At 50.5% G+C, this 17,677-nt stretch overlaps 4 protein-coding genes across 4 annotated transcripts; 3 read left to right on the top strand and 1 right to left on the bottom strand.

Annotated features, from left to right (window-relative positions):
• Nucleotides 1–1,558: 1,558 nt before the first annotated feature.
• On the top strand, nucleotides 1,559–3,673 carry CGCA056_v010098 (uncharacterized protein; the record flags this gene model as incomplete). Its single annotated transcript, XM_037325345.1, has 5 exons — nucleotides 1,559–1,772; nucleotides 1,827–2,163; nucleotides 2,649–2,701; nucleotides 2,754–3,113; nucleotides 3,165–3,673. 5 exons carry the CDS (start codon nucleotides 1,559–1,561, stop codon nucleotides 3,671–3,673), a joined length of 1,473 nt encoding a protein of 490 aa, XP_037177229.1.
• A 656-nt stretch (nucleotides 3,674–4,329) lies between these two features.
• sts1-0 (Delta(24(24(1)))-sterol reductase) lies at nucleotides 4,330–5,929 on the top strand (the record flags this gene model as incomplete). The annotated part of the gene is made up of 4 exons (XM_037325344.1): nucleotides 4,330–5,192; nucleotides 5,255–5,662; nucleotides 5,720–5,861; nucleotides 5,918–5,929. The coding sequence occupies 4 exons, from the start codon at nucleotides 4,330–4,332 to the stop codon at nucleotides 5,927–5,929; spliced, it is 1,425 nt and encodes a 474-aa protein (XP_037177233.1).
• A 4,131-nt stretch (nucleotides 5,930–10,060) lies between these two features.
• Nucleotides 10,061–11,253, top strand: CGCA056_v010096 (uncharacterized protein; the record flags this gene model as incomplete). Its single annotated transcript, XM_037325343.1, has 3 exons — nucleotides 10,061–10,473; nucleotides 10,528–10,846; nucleotides 10,900–11,253. 3 exons carry the CDS (start codon nucleotides 10,061–10,063, stop codon nucleotides 11,251–11,253), a joined length of 1,086 nt encoding a protein of 361 aa, XP_037177234.1.
• Nucleotides 11,254–11,497: 244 nt separating this feature from the next.
• On the bottom strand, nucleotides 11,498–14,091 carry isp4-0 (Sexual differentiation process protein isp4; the record flags this gene model as incomplete). The annotated part of the gene is made up of 6 exons (XM_037325342.1): nucleotides 11,498–11,581; nucleotides 11,635–11,681; nucleotides 11,743–12,455; nucleotides 12,510–12,755; nucleotides 12,805–13,748; nucleotides 13,801–14,091. The coding sequence occupies 6 exons, from the start codon at nucleotides 14,089–14,091 to the stop codon at nucleotides 11,498–11,500; spliced, it is 2,325 nt and encodes a 774-aa protein (XP_037177231.1).
• Between the last annotated feature and the right edge of the window lie 3,586 nt (nucleotides 14,092–17,677).

The raw sequence follows: 17,677 nt of genomic DNA, 5'->3' as shown, positions 1-17,677 counted from the left end.
ATCAAAATAGGGATCATAGGTCCTGTGCTATACCCAATGGTTCACTTCGGATTAGAAACCGATATTGGTCTGTGATGATCTTGGTAACCGAACCTGGAGGGTTTGCCCTTCTCCTTGATACCTATGCATCAATCTATCACAATCTTCCATGCTTGATTCGATATTTTCTCAACACAAAGTACGGCTACGCTGTTATCATAGTGAATTATTATTCCGATCGAAAATGTCCCTATCCACACAGGAACTCTGGTAATCCTGCGCGCATTCTAGCCGTCGGACTTGAAGCGTTATCGCGCCTTGCAGGGGTTGATTGGGCGCCGGATCGTCAACACATCTTAAGCACACTACCGACGGAGATCACTAGCCTGCTGGTTATCCATGTGGAGTCCATGTTGGGGGACCGCGCAGCGGATGTCGTCCTTCTTTCCTTGATACAGAGTGCTGCCCAGCCATCCCCCGTATATTCCGTCGGCTGATGTCGGCTTCTCAATCCGAACCTGGTCCTTCCTCACGGTTCTGTTTCCGATCCCTGCTAGCGCATGCTGGGGTTCGATAGATAAGCAAAGGCTCTCATGGCCATTACCGCTTCTGGGCATCGAAATTGAAGAGCACCAAGTGTGAAATGACGGCGGCACAAATGCCAAAGCATGATAAGTCGCCGAAGCCCGAACAAGATACGGCATGTGTCACCTCGCCCTCTAAGGAGCTGTTCACGTTCTAGTATCCACTGAAGCTCTGATGCTTTACGTAGAAATTACCAAATCGTGCAGCGAGGGCTGAGAGACACCACATCTGAAAACGCGGGGTAGATAGCCGCTAATCTGGACCTTCCCTGCCACATCAGATAACAAACATTTCCCCGCATTACAGAAGGCGGACCACTGAACTGTGCTGAGATGCTCACGATTCCCTCCCAGTGAAGAGCATTCTGCTCTGTCTGTCGCAACCGGCATTGGGGTTTGAGGGCATCACGACTGTACTACTACTCACGCGCAACCATGGTAGAATCTTCTCAACCACGGCGTCGGAGAGGGAAAAGAACTTCAAATGCGTAAGGCATTCGCTCCCATCACTGGCGCAAGAGTAACACTGAAGATCGTTCCAGATGCCTTCCATGCCGTCGAAGTAAGATAAAGTGCAACGGAGAAGACCCATGCGCAAGTTGCGAGAGACGCTTGGTTAGGTGCCGCTTCAACGACAATGATCAAAAGATTCTGGTATCAGAAACGTACGCAAAGTGCTATCTCAGCCAAAAGCATGTCCGTAATGAATATCGAAATGTCAGATACCTCGAGGAGCTACGGAAGAGAGCAGAGAAGCGTCCAAAGTCGCCTCAAAATGGAGCATCACAGCAAAACATAAACCCAGAGCCGTCAGCTCTGCCCCTTGAGAACGAATCACATCATGATGGAAGGCGCCCATCGGTAATTGAAGTTCAAACCCTGCCAACACAAACACCTACGACATTGGTACACCTTCCAGAAGGCGGTCAGTCGTCAATGTGTCACCAATGACAGTTGAACAGGCGGACGACCATGATTTCGGTTTCAATGTCACCATGAACGAAGGCATCGCTGGGCCGGCCACCAATAACTCTATGTTGACGCTGGATGGTACACCAAAAAGTACAATACCTGCTGATGGGGATAACGCGGATCAACCAGGCTTCTTACCCGGAGAACAGCCTGAAGGTCCATTGAGCATCTGGCCTAGCGCGTTCAAGATGGCTTCTCAAACTATCAAGAACACCAGAAACAATCGTCGCAAATGGAGTAGGTTGAAAGAAAGGATCAAGCCACAATTTCATAACTAATAAGTTGCATCAGTCTGGCTTGCCCCGTGGTCAACTTGGTCGTTCACTCTGCGGCTGATGCTCATACTAGGGGAGAATTTGAAGTCTTTCGCGCCTCCTCTTCCAAAGCAAATGCTCGAGGGTGATATTTACGATCTGCCTTCGAAATCTACATCAACTCAGTTTCCCGACACTAGGTATCTGCCTTCCTTAGATCATGCGCTTTACCTCTTTAATACAGTCAAGTTCCATCTTGGACAAACGTATCGCTTTTTCGACGACGCCGAACTTGAGGCCCAGATACGCGAGTTCTATTCAGGCCATGTTGCTCAAAAGGCCTCTGAATCCAGACTCTGGTTCACCAAGTTCTTGTTAGTTCTAGCATTTGGGACTGCCTTCCATTCACGGCCGGGATCAGCCGAATCAAGAGATCCACCGGGTGGGAAGTTCTTTGTGCAGGCAATGTCTATACTTCCAGACAATATGTCCCTCTGGAGAGACAGCCTGAGGGCAACCGAGGTCTTGGCGATGATGGGGTTATATCTTTTTTCCATTGATGAGAGAGAGTCAGCGCATGTCTATGTGAGTGTTGTCCGCCTGAAAAACACTACGAATACGCCAGCCTGACTTGTCAGCTTGGTCAAGCGATCCACGTAGCAGAAATGGAAGGCCTGCACACCCAACTCCCGGAAGACGAAATAGGAGCCGAAACTGTCACATGGTGTCGTGACCTGTGGTGGACACTCTACATCATGTATCGCCATTTCTCTGCCTCGGTTGGATTGCCAATGTCAGTCCATGACAGCGAAATACCGACACCCATCAACCCACCCGACCACGGTTCTCACGCAGACAGCCTGCGAAGTCTTCAAGTTAAACTCTCTCATTTAATGTCTATGATACTAAGAAGTAGGTCTAAGGGAACGGGGATTTCAAGAAATGCACTGACACTGATGATCAGCCGTCTACAAACCAACGAAAACATCCCTGGCAACTTATGTCGAGCAGACAAAGTCAACGTTGCACACTCTGGCCCAGTACGCGCAAGAGCTGGAAAACATCATGAAGGTCAAATTTCAAGCTTCTGTCGATACGGTTCCCAGAGGCATGCGTCACATCACCCTGTTGTATCATCAGTGCGTCATTGTTGCCACCAGACCCCTGCTCCTCTCTATATTGAAGGAAAGGCTGGATATGGTCGATAAAGTCGCCGATGTAGACTGGGAAAGCATTTTGAACCATACAGCCGGCATCATATCTTCGGGGATCAAGTCAGCCTCCAAAACGCTGCAGGTACTATCAAGCGAGTACAGTCTTCTCGGTAACTCACCAGATTAACACAGAGTGGCCAAGAGGGCTAACATGTGTACAGAAGTATTTCTTCCTTATGATCTAGGATTTACGTACGTCGCAGCACTACATCTTGCCATGGCAGGCGCAATATTTCCGGACGTCTCTGAAGATCACACAAGCAACCAAGCAGCACATGAGATTCTATCAGACATGGTCACGAGAGGGAACCGCGTGGCAGGTGTGCGAAGGACTGAGCTGCTGCATGTGGAACTGCTATTCAGAAAGCTTGAAGAGCAACTGAAAAGCCGCGGTCATTACAGTCTCAGGCTTCCGAGTGCTATGGATCTGGGCCCGAATAACGAGGAAGCCAGGCAAAACGTGTCAAATATGGAAGCAGACACGAACGCCGCGGCGATGATCACCGGAGCAGTGGACCTTTTTCCGCTCGTGCCACCTTCAGACTCAGGGAATGCTGAGTTTCTCGATCTTCTCGACAGTGTTGGCATCTCTTCGGAAGAGTTCTTTTCCATCACACAGGGAATGGGAGATGTTGAGGATATCCCGGAAGGTGTTTTGAGGATGTATTGAGGTCATAAAGTCATGATGCTTAGTTCCCTGAAGTAGCCCTTGTTGGACACGATGCCACTGAAACGTCCGCTGAACAGGTGGTTCCGTTCCTCTGACCAAGCTTGAGGAACCGCTGCGCCCAGGGATAGGCATTCGGGACTTAGCCCGCCAATGATTTGGGGCCACTCATCCGCAATCTCGCTTGTATTTAGTGCATCGCGGGACAAAGTCTCCCCCAGGCTTTGGACTCGAAGCACAGACGAGTGCTACACGAGACGTGCATTAGCGCCCCAACTATGCCCCGGATCGGCTCCACTGGCTTACACGCTGAAGCTTGCGCGAGGATTCAATCTGCTAGACGAGTCCTGCATCAGAAGATCCATGCATTTCCCCTGAACCCCAAGTTTCCATACGATCCTATCTGACTTACCGATATGCATAGTTCGTATGGAAGCCAAGCATGGATATTGGCCCAGCTTCAGCCCACCACGTGGAGATACCTCCCCGATAGACTGGACTGTCCACTGAGCTACACGAAACCTGCATACGAGCTTGTGATCGTGTTGTATATAAAGCTTCACGAGATGCGTTGAATGCAGTGGTGCCAAATTGGAACTTTCAGTTTCACCATAAGCCTTTTCCCCCCCCCCTTTCATCAGACGCCATTCAACAAACTCATGGCTGTCACACAGCGAAACGGCGGCTCCTCCGCTCCTGCTATCAATACAACGGCGAAAGAAAAGCAAAAGCCAACGGTTTCTACCACCACTTATCGCGATGGCTCATCTGACGAGTTCGACTTCGGCGGTTCCTTTGGGACTTCGGCGCTTATGGTCGGCTTTCCGCTGTTGATGTGGTACATGTGGATCGGCGCTACATACTACGATGGCCAGATTCCCCTCCCAGAAGGCAATCAGTCCTGGTCTGATTTTATTCATCACCTGGCCCAGCTTGTTTATGAAGGAGCTTATCCAACTAAAAAGGCCTGGTTAGCTTACTGGGTCTTCTTCATTGGCGAAGCTCTGATGTACTGTTACATGCCTGGCGTGCTCAGTTACGGCAGGCCGCTGCGCCACGAGGGAGGCAAGAGACTTCCGTATTACTGCTCTGCTTATACCAGCTTCTACGCAACCATCGTCATTGCCGGTACACTTCATATCACGAAGGTCTTCCCCTTATATACGATCATTGATGACTTTGGCTCTATCATGACTGTTGCCATCTTGTCCGGCTTCATCAACAGTTTCGTCGTTTATGTTCAGGCCATCATCCGTGGAAGAACTCACAGATTGACGGGTTACCCTATCTATGACTTCTTCATGGGAGCTGAGCTGAACCCGCGCATCGGTATCCTGGACTTCAAGATGTTTTATGAAGTCCGAATTCCATGGTTCATTCTGTTTCTCACAACTAGCTCAGTTGCAGCCCGCCAGTATGAGACCTATGGTTATGTCTCGAAGGAAGTCGTTTTTCTCACTGCTGCTCACTATCTCTATGCCAATGCTTGCGCGAAGGCGGAGCAGATGATCATTTGCAGTTGGTAAGTGGCCGAGCCTGTTCTTCTTAGTATGGGGCTTCCAGTCCAGCTGACGTTTGATACAGGGACATGTACTTCGAGAAATTGGGCTTTCTTCTTACCTTTTGGAACATGGCCGGCGTTCCTTTCTCGTATTGCCACTGCGCCATCTACCTGGCCAACCATGATCCGTCTGAATACAAGTGGAACCCCTACGCTCTAGCAGCTCTGAGCATCGCCTACCTCTTCTTTTATTGGATGTGGGATAGTGCGAATGGCCAGAAGAACGCCTTCCGCCATACAGAAAGAGGCCAGCTTGTGAAGCGAAAAACCTTCCCTCAAGTTCCATGGCAAGCTGTCGAGAACCCCAAAGTCATCGAGACCGATGTGGGCGACCGTATCATGGTTGATGGCTGGTTCGCTATCATCAGAAAGCCTAACTACGTTCCTGACATGTTTTTCTCGTTCTCTTGGGGACTCATCACCGGATTCAAGTACATACACCCCTAGCCTCGTCTGCTATGGTATCGCGTCACTGACCATATTACCAGGAGTTTTTTTCCCTGGTTTTACTTCGTCTTTTTCATGGTTATGATCATCCATCGCACCAAGCGCGATGTTGAAAGATGTCGCAGGAAGTATGGAGAGGCGTGGAAGCGTTATGAAGAGCAGGTCCCGTACCTGTTCATCCCCGTAAGTGACAAGAGCAAATCTAGTGCGTTGCCGATCATAACTGACGAAAACCACAGTACCTCATTTGAGAAGGCCACAGAGCTGTGTTCTTAGTCTACAAAGTTACGGTTTCAAGCCATCACGGGGACGGGGACTGGGGGCTAGGCCCCTCAGGTTGTGTGCGTCTTAGGTTGTGAAAAGGTGTGTGCCACGCTGATTCGGCAAGGCTCGGGAGCTGGAGCGAGTTGTAATCGAATAGGGCCAAACTTGTCTAATTTGTCCATTAAAGGGGTCTTTTATCCGTAGCAATAGAAAGCCAGTTTGCACTTTTATACGGCTAAACACGCGTATGATTTTGTGTCCGCTTATCTGAAGAGGTTGTTACCGCACCTGATTTGACGTAGCCATGACTCTACGTAAAAAGTGCGCGAGGACTATCAAAACATTCATCCCAATGCTTTCCAGCGGACGCATAAAACTTCTCCAGAACCTCTTTTGCTGCAACTGGGAGATAGATTCCCAGTTGTCGGCTGTCCTCTCCAAGGCGGTCCAGAATGAAACTTCGCATCCAACGACTCCCACCTTTCGCCTCGAATCCAGCCACAATCATTGGCCATGTCGTGCATATTTTGAGTGCTCTAGAGGTAGTGCTCTCGTCGAGAACAGCGAACAGTCTGTCGCGGTGGGTTTTCTTGAGAGATACCCACTCTTTCGACGAAGGTATTGCACCGGCACTCTGCAAGGATGAGATTCCGAAGAGTAGTGCGGCCGACTGATAGATCTGACCCATGAGCAGGAAGCCCTCGACCGACGACTCCATCCCATTGGACCACGACTCTGGAGAGAAGTCCAGAATGCTATCCAATACGTCTTCTGCTTCATTTTGTATCGGACCGACAGAGCTTCCCGTGTTCTCGAGTGTAGCCAAGAAACGGAGACGATTGATGTGGACGATGTGAATGAGCAAATTGATTGGGCATGGTAATTGCGGATAGTAGCCGATCGAGAACACATCTCTTATCACGTCTCGTATTCGGTAATTATCCAGGGGAGATACTTGGTCGTCAGCTGGACTCGTAGTGTTGGCAAGATTTTCAATACTATCCGCGAGTGAGTTAGTAAGTTGCTAAATATCGGCTCCTGAAATACACAGAAGAGACGAAAGAATGGATCGAATTTGTGAACACTGACATTTTGCAGAACAGAACCAGAGTCTTTAGATGCGGCGACTTGAGGCAGAACTCTTCCCATCCACCACGCAAAGCTACCAATGCTGCAAAGCCTCTTAGATGAATACGCCAATTAGGTGCTGTGGCACCACCCATCAGCTGGAAGGAATTAGTTCGAAGCTCTTTGAAGTTTCTTTTTGACGATAGTGGGGGGCTAAATACATCGCCGAAGATGAACGTGACAACACCAGCCAGAGTGGCGTCGGATAACCTGGTAGTCTCATTCGCTATCTCCTCGTTTAAGGCTTGAATGGCCGTATGTCGGTGGTGGTAGGCTCTGGCTCTCACTTCGGCCGCATAAGGATCATTTCTGGTTGGAGATAATTGTGACATGCGGTGCTCGATGGCCATCGCGACCAGACCATGGCGCCGATAAGGCTTCATGGCGTGTATGTGAGATGCGGGCACAACCCAGGGACTCTTGGTCAGCTGATTGTCATAAAAGTAAGGATAGACATGATTGTTCCCTGCCAAGAGTAAGCTTACATCCTCGACCTTTTTCAGGCCCAGATACGGTCGGGCAGCGCCGGTGAACATCCAGTCACACATTGTGGAACTTACAGTAGAATGAAGCCTCTGCAATATCACACGTCTCTGTCCGAAGCTCCTGTCCCGGAAAGATGTGAACGAGCTGTTCCTCGGCCGATATGCTCTGCGCTGTGTCCTTCTTTTCGCCGGGCTTCTTGGTATTCTTCGGCGCGCTGGACTTATTGGCTGCTGGCTTCCTGCCTCTCCAAGTCCGCGTCGTGATCTGATTGGGGGCGACCCAAGTCAGAGGCTTCACGTTCTCGTACCCGGGGCACACAATGCCGCTAAGTTTACACTTGGAGCATACGGGACGGGCCGAGTCGCATACTACCCCTCGGCGCTGACATTCCCAGCAAGCCCGTTTCGCCATGTTGTTTCCACGGCCCTCGGCACGTTCGGCGATGGGTGCCACCGAAGTGAGGACGAGATGACGAAGAGGAAGCTTGTACGCTTTGGGCTATTGGAGGTAGTCAGACAAAAGACGGGGATTTGATAACGTATCCGTTCCAGCGAAACGGCGCTCTGGAAGGCGGGATGGTGGATCGTATTATCAGATCTCTCTTGCGTGTTTGTGCAGATTTGGTGTGAGACATTGGGTGGCGAAGTGCAGCTCTTGGCCACTTCATTCGCCTAATGAGAGCAAGCCAGGTACAGGCCTGTTATGCATGCTTTCGCAATCCTATTCAACCAACATGGACTAATGCTTCGAAATGGGGCATCACTCGTTGGCGCGTAATAGGACGCATCGACTCCATCGACGGCCGCAATGCCCTCCACATTGTCGAATGCTTCCCGAGTTTCGATTTGGATTATTGTCAAGAGGGCATCGTTAGCCTGGTGGAGGTATTCGGTTAGTGTCGGGTTTGGATTGAATCTCTCTAGGGCAAAGAGAGACCCGAATCCCCTTTTTCCCTGAGGCGGAAACACTGCCTCGCGAACAAGTTTCTTTGCTTCTTCGACGGTGCGTATCAGTGGCACCAGGATCTTCAAGAGGATCAGCAACGAGCACCACAATACTCGTCATATCCACATCAGCTCACTGCGTGCGCGCCGCTGTCTAGTGCCCCTTTTGAGGATTCGGCATGTTATGACTTCAAATGGCAAACAGGTTGCCAGGTGCCTCACGCTTGACCATCCATCATTGCAAGTCCGCCAATCTCACAACTGGAGAAACTCCCAGCGCGGCAATGGCGGGAACTGCGTCATGCATAGCACCATCTATCAAATCATCAGTATCCTAGTGATTGAATGGCTCACTCATCCAGGCTTCTGACCGTCGATGTTTCCATGCTCACAATCGATAAGCACCCAATCAACGCCTGTCCTTGCTAGCATTCTTGAGATATTTGCTCCTGGAAACATTTGCCAGCCACCGAACGATGACTGGCCTTTGTCGAAGCACATCTTGAGCCGATTGGATACCTGCATGATAATGATGTGTTGAGCACACAACTGAGTAGGATCACAAAAAGTGCCGTGTAAAAACGAGAAGATTCACCAGAGTCAACGCAATAATTTTAGCAACATTTGAGAATGCATAAGTGAGATGTGAAGTCAGCCATTCCATCTCTTAAATTTGAGAATATATGTCAGCAAACGTGATGTTGGCACTTCTAGAGACTAGTCCTGGCTGACGCTCACTAGCCGGGGTGACTTGACCGGCTTCGGCAAGACTTCCGAACTATGTTCATGAACTCCCGCGTTAGATCCGAGCGACAAACTAGTTCTAAGGTTTATCGTCATTCCCTCCGATTGCTGTAGGATAGTTCCGCAAGTTCCAAGATACAGAGAGACATCCGTCGAATTCAGTTCATGCGCCTGATCTCGAGTTGAGAACGGCTGAAGACTTCGCGCACCCGGGTGCGCCAACTAGATAGCAAGTAGACAGACGCCTGTCCCTCCGCGTGACAGATACCCCTCCGTCTCGGGCGGCTGGGCTCATCCGTGATGCCTCCGACAAGGGGCTATCTCATCGGCATGTGTATTGATTCGCGTGACAGGGGTCGGCTTCAATTCCGAACCATTCTTCCGGCGGCGTAAGGTGTCGATCATTCGCCGGTTGGCTTCGATGTTACAGTAACAGGGACTTGTGCTTTCTTTGATAGTTATGGGTGCAATACGATCGCCAAAACTGATGGCTTTGAACCCGCGTCTCGGGGGTGCAGGTGTCACACCAGTTGAGGGATCCGATGAGCAACTCAGACTGCGACTGACGGATTGTTGCAACGTCTTCAATTTCACTGGGGAACCCTTCTCTCCAAATGAAATCCGAGCTTGGCAATATCATGAGTCATCTGGAGATGTTCGTGCACAGAGCTTGAATTATATAACCAGGAGTATCGTATCTTTGATGTCTGCTCGTTAGCATCAACCAAGCAACGCAGACTCTGATATTACATCTATTCAAGCTATCGCCGTCCGCCTCCCAAGTATCAACTTCAGAGTAACAACAACTTAGTCGCAATGCCATCTGCACTATCAACAATCGAGACCACCTCGGCTATCACGAGTTTCGCATCAGTCCCTGCGAAAGCCCCGGACGCACCAAAGGTCGTCGCCCCTTCAACCAAGAGAATCACCCGCCCTAAGGAGCCAATTCCCCAAATCCTCATTGATGAAGCCAAGGCAACCAAGTATGAGCCATTCGATCCCAAGAAGTACCTCAACTACCAGCCGCCGTCAAAGATCTACTCAATGAAGGAGATCGGCCTCGAAGGCCACGGAATCGCACCCACGGCAGTCTGTGAACCGTTCCCCTTGTTCACTGAGGAGGCTATCAAACAAATGAGAGCCGAGGCGTTCAGTGATGAATGTCTCAAGGACTGCCGATACCAGTCTTCCTTCATCAAAAATATGATTCGCGGGATGGGCCATGAGTAAGTCCAGCCGAGGTACCCTAGGTGTTGCGATACATGCTAAGAAGGCGGCAGCCGAGCCCCGTTCATATACGACGCCTGGAAGTCTCCCGAGGTCCTCGCCAAAATCGCTGAGATTGCAGGCGTCGAGCTTATCCCCGCTGTTGACGTCGATATCGGCAACGTCAACGTTTCCATCAATGACGAGAACGAAAACAGCGTCCAGAACTGGAGGTCATCTGATGACGACAAGCTCTCTGCCGTTGCATGGCATTATGATAGCTATCCCTTTGTCGTCTTGACCATGCTTTCCGACTGCTCTGACATGGTCGGGGGCGAAACAGCGCCCAGGCTCCAGGATGGAACAATCAAGAAGGTCCGCGGACCGGCCATGGTATTGTTGACCTTCGGAATTTCAGATTGAACTTGTCTCTGACGCTTTGATAGGGCACTGCCGTCGTTATACAAGGGCGCTACATTGAGCACCAGGCGCTGAAGGCCTTTGGGGGTCGCGAGCGCATCTCCATGGTTACTTCTTTCCGCGCGAAGTCCCCTTTCATCAAGGACGAGACCACACTAGCCGGAGTTCGCACTACCAGTGTTCTGTCGGACCTATACACTCAGTTCACTGACTATCGGCTGGAGATTTTGGAAGAGCGGATTCGGGCCAAGAGGAAGGACGAACGTGGGAGGGAGGTCGCCCGCCGCCCTTTTAACATTCTGGAAATGAGGTCTTTCCTGGAAGATCAGATCAAGCTTCTGCAGGGAACCCTTGATGAGGTATACGCGCTTAATGATTGAATCATTGCAGTCTTTGGAGATCAGAGTAAAGTTGATGGGCTAGGAGCAAGACAGGTGTATTCAGCTAGAGAAGTGGTTAGCTTTTAAATTGTGTAGCGGGAGCAACAGGCGTCTTAACCATATCGATCCTCTCAAACCAAATTGGACAACTATGATTATTAATTGGATGACTAGAACATCATCTTTCAGGCGTTGTGACCTAATACATTCTTCTGATTGACTTATTTACAGAAGTGTATCCTTATTACGACCAAGTTCCGTTTGCAGGTCCGAAATATCCGACATCAGGCATTTGTAACCAGGGCAGTCCCTGTCCATCAGCGGTGTTCTGTATGCAAGTCAGCTGCTACTCCTAGTCAAAGAAACTGTTGGGTTACGAACCTGCCAGACAGTGTTTCCCCACCAATCTGGGAAACTGACATTTGGACCTGGAAATATCTGGATTAGCAAGTTGTCGGAAAAATACGTGAGAGTCAACCCCAAGCTTACCGTATGTGACAGCAAAGAAGATCACAATTCCGCTGATCGCCAGAGCGGTGTCCAAGGCGGCAGCAAGAACGTAGTTGTACTTCGTCCACCAGGCGTAGAACTTGCGGTAAATGATCTTGTTGAAGACCAAGTTGACAATGTACCACGAAGAGTAATTAATACCTGTCGCAGGGGGCACATTGTAGGTTCCGACGAAGATCAGAGGCCAGTTAATCTTGCGAATGAAGTCGGACTTTGTCTTTTTCCAGATGAAGTAGGTGATGGGTGGGAGGATAAGTCCAATCCAGAAGAAGTGCAGAAGACCAGAGTAGATAGCTCCAACGGAGTAGAGGCGAGCTGGACCAACAAGACCCCAGATAACCGAAGACGAGAAAACGGTGCGGCCGTTGGGGCAAGAGAAGCCGTTGGGCTGATCCTCTTCGCAAATACCATCAACGTTGCCCAACATCCACAACGTGACTCCAGTCTGGGTCAAGGCGCCAAGGATTGTGGCGAGACCTTGGGCGAAAAAAAGGGTTCTAGGGGGAATTTTGAGGTAGTGGCCAAGCTTCATGTCCTGTGCGAAGTACAATCCCTGGCCAACAACATCGGTGCTCAGGATCTTGAAGAGAATGTTCGCAATCGGCTTGCCCTGGAACATGTAGCCTCCAATGAATTCGGACAGAACATTCAGCTGGTTTGCGTCGACGTTTGTAACGCCCTGGATCATACCGCTGAAGGTTGTTAGCTTGCATCGCGGATGGTTTGACTGAGGCGACTAAACTCACCAAGGGATCATGTAGACAGCTGGGATCACAAAGCCGAGGATAATACCCCACCAAGGGAGACCAGTGTCGAAGCCGACAGCAGTTCCAATACTCATGCCAAAGACCACAAGCAGAATGACAGTCCACCACCACCACTTGACGGTCTTGTAAGACTGCATGAGACGTGCGTGGATGTCGAGCTTCAGAGTGCCTCTCATAGCGCGCGTAATCTCATCCCAGTGGAAGAAGTAAACATGAGACAAGACACTGATATCTGTTAGCACAGGACCTGCCGCGCGCAACTGCTTCAACGTACCTAGTGATTGAAGCAAAAGACAGACCGTAAACGAAGGCGAAAGTTGCAGGCAGATAGGGTGGCGAATAGCTGGAATACTTCTGCTGGTCAAACTCATTGTTGGTCAAAACCTCCGTCACGTTGTACAGCTGGCCGAAGCGGTCATACACATCCGCCGTGCAGAAGGGCATGTACGAAGTGAACCAGGTGTTCGTGTAGTAGATAGCCGGAGTCACGACCCAGAAGAAGATAGCAAAACCGAAGAAAACATTCAGAGCCGCCCAGTGGGGACTCAGCAGCGGGTTTGTGTTGTACGCGACCATTGACCAGTCGAAGGTCAGAGGGAACAGGCCCATACCAGTGACCATACCAAAGACCTGGTTGACTGCCAAGTTGTTCGGTGCGATCCAGCAGATCCATGTGAAATAGCTGAGACCGGTGAAGATCAGGCCTGGAAACCAGTACCACACAAAAGCGCACCCGCCGACGATCATGAAGAACTTGACACGGGTGATTCTCCAGCCATCGGCGACTGCGTTGGCTCGCGAGTGCAGCGAACTGAGAAGAGCGACGTTGCTGAGGACGCCGGGCCAGATCATACTCGCGGGCTTCACGAGCCAGGGAATAGCAAGCCCAGCGACAGCGTATCCGCTCAGCTGGCAGCACAATACCACCAACACAGAAAATCCGGCGGGAATCTTGAAGCCATAGAGTCTGGCTGCTTGGATCAGGTTCGTCGCGTCTGCCGAACCAAAGCCGAATGAAACATTCGACATGATAGTGACGAGGGCATGCTCCTTGATGTTGAAGTGGCGATCTGGGTTGAATCGGTTGATGGGTAGGACCTTGGCGAGCGCAACACCAATGGGGAAGGCCAATAGCTCTGCAACAAGGGACACGATATGAACACCCGGATATCGGAGCGAGAAGAATTGGTTGACACCGGCGCCGAGAAAGACGAAGACCTGTGCCAGTCAGCATGGCTGTGTCGCGAATTCATGGCGAGAAATATCGTACAATACCGAGGAACCAGGCGCGAAAGGTGTTGACGGGGATGGCGGTGTCATCCGTCTCCGGCACTACCGCTCGAACCTGGGGAAATGGCGAAGTATCGTCATCGTAGTTTCCTTCGTCTACTTTCTCGAGAACATGTTCCATGTCAACCTCCAACTCCGCAAGGTGTCCATTCTCGAGCTCGACATCGTGGCCGTGGACATTGTGCGCCGTCTTGAGCCCAACTTTGTCAAACGCGGCGGACTTCTCGGGGTCCTCGTATGTGGGAGGCGTATGGCTGATGTCGGCCGCCATTGTGAAAGCGTCTGCAGAGCCTCTGAGCAAAATGCGACGAGCAGGTTGATCGGGGAATTAGAAGACAGCAGCCAAGAAAAGCCAAGCGAGTAGCGCCCGGCGCGGCATCGTTGGCATTAATGAATGATCACCCTCTCCGGGACCGCTTCCATCGGACGCGTACTGCGCGGATATGGAATTCGCTAGACCCTTGCATAAGTTCCATCTTATCTTTCCTATCAACTACCCCGAGCCTGGAGACGGCCGATGGGTGGCGTTCTCGAAGGGCCGCGATGCGTTTGTTTCCCAATTTCCCCAGCGATAGAGAGGGATAACCGGCAAACCGGCGTGGTTCTGACCAGGTTGACCCCCCATTCTCTGCTGTCATTCAGATCATTCGCAGGCATTGGCCAATTGAATTTCTTGGCTTTATCTGCCGTTGCGGGGATCCTCGCACTCGATAAGGAAGGCGACTGGGATCGTTTGTCTAGCGCGCCGGTCCGGCATGGCGAGAGCATCGGAAGCTTGCGACGAATCAGCCACTTTCCGGGATGGAATTGGTTTCTGCGCGGCAGAGCCTGGCGCGAGGGCTTCCCGATTCATTGTGCCATTCTCGCAACGAAGCGGCTTTGATTCATTACAGGCTTATATTGAAGCATTTCTGCGCTGATCTCTTGATACAAATTGGAGAAGCCGGATAAGACAAATATGGGCTCATTCGCAACAAGACGGCGTGTGCCTCCGGCGAGGAGGCATGCTCTAATAAGTAGCCAAACCCCGATAACAAAAGTGCCATAGAGGTTAATCTGACATCAAAATCCTTCCAGCATAGGTTCTTTTGTAAAGAAGCTAATGGCTGTGCCGGTAAGCAGCACTAGAAGGGCTGTCATTGGCGGCTGCGGATTCAGATGACGAGAGTGAGGGTCCAATTGGAAGTCGTGTTTGTGCGCTTTGGAACAACCCGAGTTGACCGGGGCTTCATGAATGGACCCGTCTGAGTTCAGTAATCTGAATCGCCCGTGTGTCCGACCGTAGTCCATTTCGCGCGCGCATAGATATATTTGTTGTTATATGGCGCTCCATTGTTGTCGACTACGTCTTTATCAAAAGACATCGGAACGCTAAGAGGCCGAGGCAAAGGTCTGGGATTGCTCAACAGCGGTGGTGGAGCAGTTGGTGATGCACATCAATATCCGTACCCAGATTTTCGCAGCCTTTTTGTGCGTCCTGCGAGCGTTCCTTTTCCCGTTCAAGTCAAGCTACTATGTGCTAGCCATAGGACATCAATGAAGCTGCCGGGACGAAGTTGGTAGCGATTAATAAGTGTCAGAAACCACGCAAATCAGGATGTTGTGAAGAGGCAATTAAGTGCAGCGGGATAGTTGAGCGAAGAGGCGTACGCCCAATGTCCTGAAACAATGAAGAATTTATCAGCATCAGTAAGGTACCATAACTTTCGACATTGGGGAATGGAGTTAATAATAACTCTCCATCGACGATCGGGGGCTAGTTGCGAAGATATCATCCATCATGTTGGTGTCACGACTGCGAAGCCGTCTCTTATTCACTCTGAAGGTAATAAAGAAGGCGGCTTGGGTGTTATAGAGGGCTGCGTAGGGTATTCGGAGTTGCATAGCTAGTTGTTACTGACTCAGCCAAGGTACAGGATGAACACCTAATGCTAGGGGGTAGCTTGACTAAAGGCAACGGTAATTGCGAGACACGGGTTCCTTCTTGAAAAACCTTGTTGCGAACGCGATGTGCGAAGCACTCGCTCAGCATTCAGCCGCCTAGAAAATGATCAGAATATCAGTCTACAGCCTGCTTTGAACTTTCACTGAGCACGGCATTGCCCTGGATACGTTGTAGCAGATCTTGACTCCATCTCCGATCAGAATCCGGACAAGCGGCATCAGGCGTTGAATCACGTACCAACGCATATTCTAATCATGGTCTTAACACAAAGCATTCTACAAGCACGGTCCCAAACCCGAGGGTTCGGATGAACACGGTGCGTGATGCGATCGTCTCGGGAACCCGTAATAGATGCAAATTATATGATCCGAGATTGTAGATCCTAGGGGAAGATCCCAATTGGACTTTGGACGTGGCTTTGGACGAAAGCTTCACGTATCGGCGTGCGTCTGACACGAGGGGCTCCCTGTATCGGCGGGAAAATCCACTCCAGGAAGACAACGCAAGCCTTCTGGCCAACCACGCAACCCCCTTTCAGTCTCTTGTTTGGTTGCCGCCCGGTCCGATACGGACTTTGAACTTCCTGTTGTGTGATAAAGCCTGTGAGCAGTAGACAGTAGACATTTTCAAACTTCTCTGTCGATGCAGTTTTCCATGCATGGGGCACCATAAGCTCGAGACTCGAATAGCACTCAGAAAAGCTACCTAACGACTCCTCAACACACTACCATGCGAGGTCGACGTGCTACAGCTCTCACACGACATACTGCAGCATGGTGCCAGTAATCATCGTGTAGAAGAAGGTCTCAGGCCAATTACTGCTACTGAAACTTAAAGTCGTTCAATGCTCTTGACTATGAAAAGTGCCCGCACTATAAGTAGTTTTGCCTGTCTTCCCTGCGGAAATCTGGAAGCACCGGAGAAAGCACAAACATGGAGTCATCATTTTCCAAACTTTACGATCGACGCTTCCGGCTTGTAACACCCAGACCACGATGACCCCGACGAGAAGCCTAAACCGTACAGAAAGCTTTCGCTCAGTCCAGATGGAGAACGACACCTTCTGCAGAGCCCAAAACGCCGGACATTGTTTCGGAAACTTTACAGTCAGTCCTCATTCGGTTCGGCCGGATCTCAGCATAGGCTTCGTTAAGCCTTTCTCTTGGTAAAGGCGACTATAAAGCTTGAGATGGTAGTCAAGTCCTCACAGCCGGCATGTTCTACTTGCAATCACGATTACTCTCAATTTCGTTACCAATTACAACAACAGTCAAAATGAGATTCTCCGTCTTAACCGTCTTGACTCTGGTCTTCGCGACGGCAAGTGCTCAGGACCCTCAACTTCATAAGGGCCCTGGAGGTAAGCGCAGCTCCCAAGCAATTTGAAAATCTATCCCGCTAATATCTTGTTTTTTCCAGCTGAGTGCGTCAAGAATCGCGATTGCTACCCTTGTGATACGGGATCTGGAGCCTGCATTTACTGCCAACGTGAGCATAGACCACTGCAGCACGTCCGAAGAGCGGAAACTAACCAAAGTAACCAGCGGATGCAACCTCTTCAACTAAGTACCGCTACAGACACTTCGGCAACCCATGGACCTGGTGTCAGAACAACCGTGGACAGTGCGGAGATTGGGATCACTTATCCTAGATTTCTCAGGACTGAGAATCATTAATTGGCATCATTGGGGGGGCGAGGGGCGTACCTGTGTCGAAGCCGACTGTGCCTTGCAATATGTACAAACAGTCACGTTTTCCTAAAAATCAGGAATGGTATCAGTCAATGCACAGCAGTCAACATGCACGGCGTAGGGCAATAAGTTGACCAGGGCCTCGAGGCGTCTTGTCTCTGATGACTTTGCAATGTGGCCTAGACAAGGCTAGGCGCTCACACAACTTCGCGACGGCGTAT

This window comes from Colletotrichum aenigma, assembly GCF_013390185.1.
Source record: "Colletotrichum aenigma strain Cg56 chromosome Unknown KSG_Cg56_contig06, whole genome shotgun sequence".
In the NCBI taxonomy this organism is placed as follows: domain Eukaryota; kingdom Fungi; phylum Ascomycota; class Sordariomycetes; order Glomerellales; family Glomerellaceae; genus Colletotrichum; species Colletotrichum aenigma.
Note: the sequence above shows the minus strand (reverse complement) of the source record. Positions and strands in the feature narration are given on the sequence as shown.